General features: G+C 41.3%; 1 protein-coding gene across 3 annotated transcripts in view; it reads right to left on the bottom strand.

Annotated features, from left to right (window-relative positions):
* LOC115233685 overlaps nt 1–5,432 on the bottom strand; it is a 53,148-nt gene extending 47,716 nt beyond the window's left edge. For 2 of the 3 annotated variants that reach the window (XR_003883819.1, XM_029804245.1), the window contains exons 1-2: nt 2,954–5,432; nt 2,083–2,416 (exon numbers count right to left, since the gene is read on the bottom strand). Coding sequence is in view for 1 of the 3 variants with exons in the window: in XM_029804245.1 (XP_029660105.1) it covers nt 2,083–2,416; nt 2,954–3,512 (893 nt within the window). In the remaining 2 variants the exon portion in view is untranslated. Of the gene's footprint in view, nt 1–628; nt 822–1,540; nt 1,745–2,082; nt 2,417–2,953 lie in introns of all 3 variants that reach the window. The other variant, XR_003883820.1, reaches the window with a different exon arrangement.
* Between the last annotated feature and the right edge of the window lie 1,028 nt (nt 5,433–6,460).

The raw sequence follows: 6,460 nt of genomic DNA, 5'->3' as shown, positions 1-6,460 counted from the left end.
CGAAGAATTAATTGTAAGTATCTTCTTTTTTAAAATTTATATTAGATTTATAAAAATTAAATTAATATACTAACAAGATATGTATTTTTCTGTTTCAGAAGGAGCCTGCAGCAAATATTTTTATTATATTATTATTATTATTATTATTATTATTAACATTATTATTATTATTATTATATTAGAGCTTCTGGATATACGATTTTTTAATTTATAAATTTAATTCCTCTTTTTTTATAACATAGGGTTAATGAGTGCGACAAAAAGTTTACGGATGCGTCACAACAATTGTAAATTATATTTTTGGTAATATGATACTTATAATAACTTTAAGACATGACATAAAACTTTGGGGGTTTAAAAACCTAGAAAAAGCTATAAGATAATTGGAAAATTACTAGATTTTACATAAAATACTTGTATAAAATCTTTTTCCTGCAAGAGGAAAAGGCATGACTTATATGACTATTTCGCTGACTATCTCAGCGACTGGAGAAAAAATCACAAGGAGAGAGAAAACATTCGGAAGAATGATGGATTATCAGAGTTAGGCGCAGCGGCTGTATGCTCGTTTACGCAACATATCAACCGTGAGGGCTGTCGATTATTCCGAGTGCACGAAATTACTTACGGCGTCCGATCGATAACTCTAGAGATCTCTTTTTACACATGTTCATTGCGTTGCACGAAGAGCGCAGTCACGGCTTTCGGGTGGCGCACTCGTTTTGTTAATGAGATGAATGCGCCTTTTGGTGTTAATTAGCGGAGGATTACGAGAGATGATGAATCGATATCCGATTTCCGTTTCTGCGATTCGTTCTTTTCTGTAATAATATGATAAATGTGTATTTCTATACCTAAGGCAGCGCTCCGTGTTCCGTCGTGGATCAAAAAACACTAATATTTGCAGCAAAGCGTTTTGCATATAAATTATAGCGAAGCTTCGGAAGGAACGTTAATCCGTACTACTTTGCGGAAGAAACTTGAGTTGCATGCAGTATAAGCTTCCTTGAAGAAGAAAAGTCAGCAACATAAGCCAGTGAAAATATTTCAACTGAGTGACGATATTGCAAAAGCGGTGAAATCTCAAACTCAAAAATTAATTCGACAAACATTTCTTTTTATATAAAAAAAAAAAAATCATCAACAATAGTTTATTTTATTTTTGCGTTTATGAGATAAGAGAGTATTGGTTTTCAAATCAAGCGCGACTAAAGAAAGTCTTTTGCATTTTATGAAATTTGAGAGATATATTGCAAATTGCAAATACATTTCAAATAATATCTTAATAATCGGCAGTGAAGATGTTACGATTATATTTCTCTCGCAAAATTCATGATGATTATGTGCCGATAATGTGTCAAATAAAAATCAATCACTTGCCGATTTCTTGAATATGATAAATAGAACAGAGAGAAAATTCTAAAATAAATTGTTTAATTTGATCGCGCAATCATATAAATATAAATACTTATGCACAACGGAACACGAAGATTAATAAGATTACACCAATCAATCCTTGAAAAAATGATCTTTGAGATACCTTCTAAGGCAGTATTCGCAGCCGAAAGAGTTTAGCATCGTTTCACGACGACGATAAGTACGTTGGAGTAACATCTCATTGTTAAGTCGCTTTGTCTTACGTATGGTTTAGAAAGTTTATTTGCCTCATCAAATACACCTTCTAAAACGGACGACTTCCGGCATGCTTCTAACTCGTTATCGATTTTTTATACTCATGCAGCAGCTGTAATATTATAATAATTGCGATATTAACACTCCAATTCAGCTTCGTCATTGTAACTTGTCGTCATTATGGGAATTCGCTTCGAGCACGATAGCGCGTTTTGAAAAACTCCTTTACAAAGCACCTTTATTTTATACACACACAACTCTACTCTACTCTCTACTTCTAAATACATCTCATTCAACCAAAAAAGATCAAATTTTAACTCGTTTCGTACGCAATATGTATGTATTAAATATATGGGCATGTAATTACTAAACTATAATGACAAACCGATATAATACTTGGTGGAATAAAATTGTCAAGGGGTGTGTTTTCGATTCTGACAAATTAATTACCTGAGATCGTTGCCCTTGGATCTTCTCATGCCGCGCGGGGGGTGTCGCGGGGGCGGCGTGCATCTGCAGTCACAGTGCATCACACACAGCGCGACGCTGGTCGCGAGAGTCACTACGAAAGGCGCCGCGAAGAAGTGCATAATGATGGTGATCTGTGCCTCGCGATTATAGTTCGCCATCACTATACTACCGTTCACCCGGCTATAATGGCAGGGAAATTTCGCGCCCTCGTAACCCAACTCGCGGGTGAAGTTCTCGCAGTCGACTGTCGGCGGGTATCCGCAGCCCTTGATGTTCACCAGCAGCACCGCCTCGACGTCTCCCGGGGAGGATACTGCTCAACAAGAGATATTTTATAGCGAAGATTAGCGTCGGGGAGATTCGAATCTTTTTCTTTTTCTTTTTCTTTTTTTTTTACGCTTATCGAGCAGGTATGCAATGTCGATCTACCAAATTGGAAAGTATTCCAATTTTATTTCGATTTCTCAAGCGGTTACATTTTATTTTACAGTCAAATAACAGTGGTAAAGAGGACGGAAATTTGAATTTCACATATCTAGTCTCTTGATACAAATCATATATGTATTTCATCAATAATTTTATGTCTCTGAAAAGTCAAGATCGTATTACGATATTTCAAATTTCCACTTTACTCTCTTATTTTCTCGATATGACGTTTCTCTGTATCATGTATTTCGATCAAATCGAAAAAATTCTTTGCCAATTAAATTTATTTAATTTCCGTACTTTATCTCGCCGAGCGCGTTTGATCGTTAAATCCTTTCGCTAAATACACAATTATCTCATTTACAGTTACATTTAGAAAAACTGAGAAATACTGAGGAACTAACTGGCGGCTTAGCGATCCTACCGGCAGTGACGGTGTCCAGAGCGGTCGTGGCGTTGGTCGCGACGGTGGTGTTCCTGCCGCCGGTGTCGTTTCTCATCGTGACATTACTCCACGGCGTGTAGGTGACATATATGTGGGTGCACCTGTACACGTCACTGGTGCAACCCTCGCGGCACGAGCTCCATGTGCAGTTGAAGAGACCGACAAGTTCCTCGCGTCGCGAGGTCGTGCAGATGACCGGCTGCGGCGAGAAGTCCGCCGCCAGGGTGCTAATGGCCGGATCGACGTAAAGCGGCACCAGGAAAAGAAGCGCCGCGCCGCCGGATGTCGCGACGAAGGCCAGGGCCGACGTGGCGTAGAAGTTAAGCCGCTGTCGGCAGGTACGCCGTGGCGGTCGGCGCCGCGACGCGCCGAACCCGAGCTCCAACAGTTTGCGACGACGTAGCTCCCGCTCGTGGAAGTCGTACCCGTCGCCACCGCCGCCGTCGTCGCTGTCCCGGCGCCGATGCCTCCGATCGTGATCGCTCTGGCACTGGCTGCAGCTCGCCTCCAGCAGAAGTTCGGAGCTACTTCCGCGCATCACCCGGAACGCGGCTCTTTCGATAGGGAGATGACGCTACGCGGCTATAAGCTTCTCTTCTTCTTCGTCTTCTTCTTCTCCTGCCTCTTCTTCTTGTTCGGGTGGTGCTCGCTGCTGCTTCTCGATGCTCGTTTCCGCGACGATTCATCGAGCGCGCCAATCTACAGGCCGATCATCGCTTAGGCCGTGCTTATTTATGGAGTTGTCGATTCTCTGCGGATCAACTGTCGAGCAGACACCCGTCGACCATCGTTTTCCTCGTGGATGACTCGTCCGGCAGGGGACGGGGGACCCAGTGAACTCGATTGGGTTTCCGTCTTTCGCATCTAGGAGACATTGAGAGTGAGGCCGTCTACTAGCTCGACCTTTGAAAATGCGATGTGCAGTCGTCGAGTAGTTTTGTCGTATGACTCGATGAAGGTTGCATCGAACGATCTATATTCTCTTTATTTTTTTATATAAAACTAGAGATTTATAATTTGTGGCGAGAGTGCAATTAATTCGAGATTTTTAATTGACGATTATCGTTTGACCGACGAACATTCTATTGTCGCGAGCTTTCTCCCCAAGTTTTAAGGGATACTGCGAAAAACGATCTTGAAATCGATGTAGCGACGTGAAGCTCGAAGCACGCCATTCCCGCGAACGGTCTTGATACGACATTATGCAAGTGATCGCGGTCAATTCGATTATCGCCGCGTCTGCATCTTCAGGTCCGAAAGATATTCGCTCAAGTAGCAGTACTTATAAATCTCGACGTGGCGTAGATAGACCACGTACGGCTTTTCTGAGTACTTCTCTCTCTCTCTCTCTCTCTCTCTCTCTCACCTCTTTCACTTTTCAGTTCCCATCTTATCGCTATATATGACGGTACACCCTAAGGTACCCCTTCTTTCGGAGGTTATCAAATTGAGTCGATCGATCACGACCTTTCAGCCGTTGCTGTTTTGTAGGAAAACGTGCATTTCGATAATGCGCGCGCGTATATAATTCGTCGCACACGTAAAAATCTTTTCAGAAAGGCTGCGTGACGTTCACGCGTTAAAAAATCGCGTGATATTTTTGAAATCGTTAGTCCGTTGATCCCAAGTTAGGCCTGTGTCATTCGTTTCTTTTTCCTTTTTTTTTTTTTTGGTATCGTTAAGGCGCACGTTGTGATATTTTGAACGACGAAGATATTGGAGTTGTAGAGATTCGCGTATGTAAACTTATGCCAACCGGATCGATGTGATACAATGTTGTCTATCCTCGATATATGCAGATCAGGTCGTTCGCGAACATTAAGAGCGATTCTCTTCCGCTGAATAAAAGCGCTTTCCCATTCGAATTGCAATCAACAGCGGTCTCGACGATCTGCCACGCTCTCCAGATCGATCCACAAAAAAAAAGTAAATTACTCGAGAAGCACCTCTACGATTTGAAAATCCATGCGAGCCTCCACCGGTGAATTTTGACAGCGATTCCGATACGATTTCACGCCGAAGGATCATTCATGATGAGCTTAATACGGATTCTATACTCAACCCCAGTTCGCATTCGCAACTGGTTGCCACGCAGCCAGAATTCCTGGCATCGGTGCCGGTCACATCGATCCTGAAATTCCCGTCACACGCGACTCCCCGTCTGTTTGATAATCGATCTGCCACCACTGTCGATCCTTCCTCGGTTCATGGAACAATGCACACCATAATCAAACTTGCGGTGCCTTTTTCGTATCGATATTTTTCCACTATTCGGGGTAGAAGAAAACGTATCACGGTGAAGGCTCGCGAGCGCGACAGACAGGGGCCCGAAGGGATGTTTGCGGGGCCTCCTTCCTTTTACGAGCACTTGCGCGTTCCTGGCGAGTGCTGTCCGCCTCGCGGATCGCGGGTTAAAGCGTGACTATTCGACCACCTCGGCGAAGAGTCCTCGACAGGACAGGCCGTGGTCCGAAGCGACAGGGCGGGGTTCCAAGCGCGCATGAGCGACGGGTACAACCCCTCGCCCTCGTACCCCGTCGTACCACCACCGCGATGCATTCTCCTTGTTTACGCTCCTGCCTGTCCCGCCTTGCTTCCTCCGCTCTTCTACGGGATGTTCCTATCTCACAGCGTAATATTTTTAACAGCTATCATTGATACTCATTGACATTGAATTTTTTTCATTTCCGCAACGAGATATATTTTTACGGGAGTGATTATGGGAATATTTATATATTATTTATGTTATTGCATTTATAGAAAAATTACTAGATTATATATCTCATAAACATATATTGCGATTCTATAAATAATTGACATATAATACTAATCAATATATACACATTAATTAATATAATATAAGCAATTATATATATTATATGGCTTAGAGCTATATTTTGGGGATAAATTTCATACAGTGGAAGGAAATTAAAACTTTCCAATATATAGTTCAAATATTTAAATATTTTAATAGCTAAATTTTAAAGAGAGAAAGAGAAGAAAAGAGAGTTCTATTGGATTAAGGAGTATTTTAAATTTTAAATGAAAGAGGAATAAGGATTTTTTAATATTTACATATATATAATTTCTAAAAATTTAATTGATATTCTTCACAGTTTATAACACAAAATCTTGCCTCAAGGAAAGTTACTTGCAATTTGTTCGAAAAGTTTCCAAAGTATTATTATCCGATAGATCTGGGACACTGTATATATACCACACTTCCAACGCGCGTTCTTTCCCCTTTCCTGTCTCGCTTTCCTCTTATCATCTTTTAATTGCGTTCTATAATGAAGCCAATTTTTTTTTATTTGAAGTCTTAGTACTTTCGCGTCACAACAGGTGGATAAACGATGATTTTAAGCTCTTTAAAAATCATTTGAGAGAGAGAGAGAGAGAGAGAGAGAGAGAGAGAGAGAAAGAGAGAAAGAGAAATGGATGTAAAATGTGGTTGACAATTAAATTTGTAGAAAAGTTAAGAGACTC

This window comes from Formica exsecta, unplaced genomic scaffold (assembly GCF_003651465.1).
Source record: "Formica exsecta isolate Colony F162 unplaced genomic scaffold, ASM365146v1 scaffold182, whole genome shotgun sequence".
NCBI lineage: Eukaryota > Metazoa > Arthropoda > Insecta > Hymenoptera > Formicidae > Formica > Formica exsecta.
The sequence above is the reverse complement of the archived record's forward strand: the minus strand, read 5'-3'. Positions and strand labels throughout refer to the sequence as shown.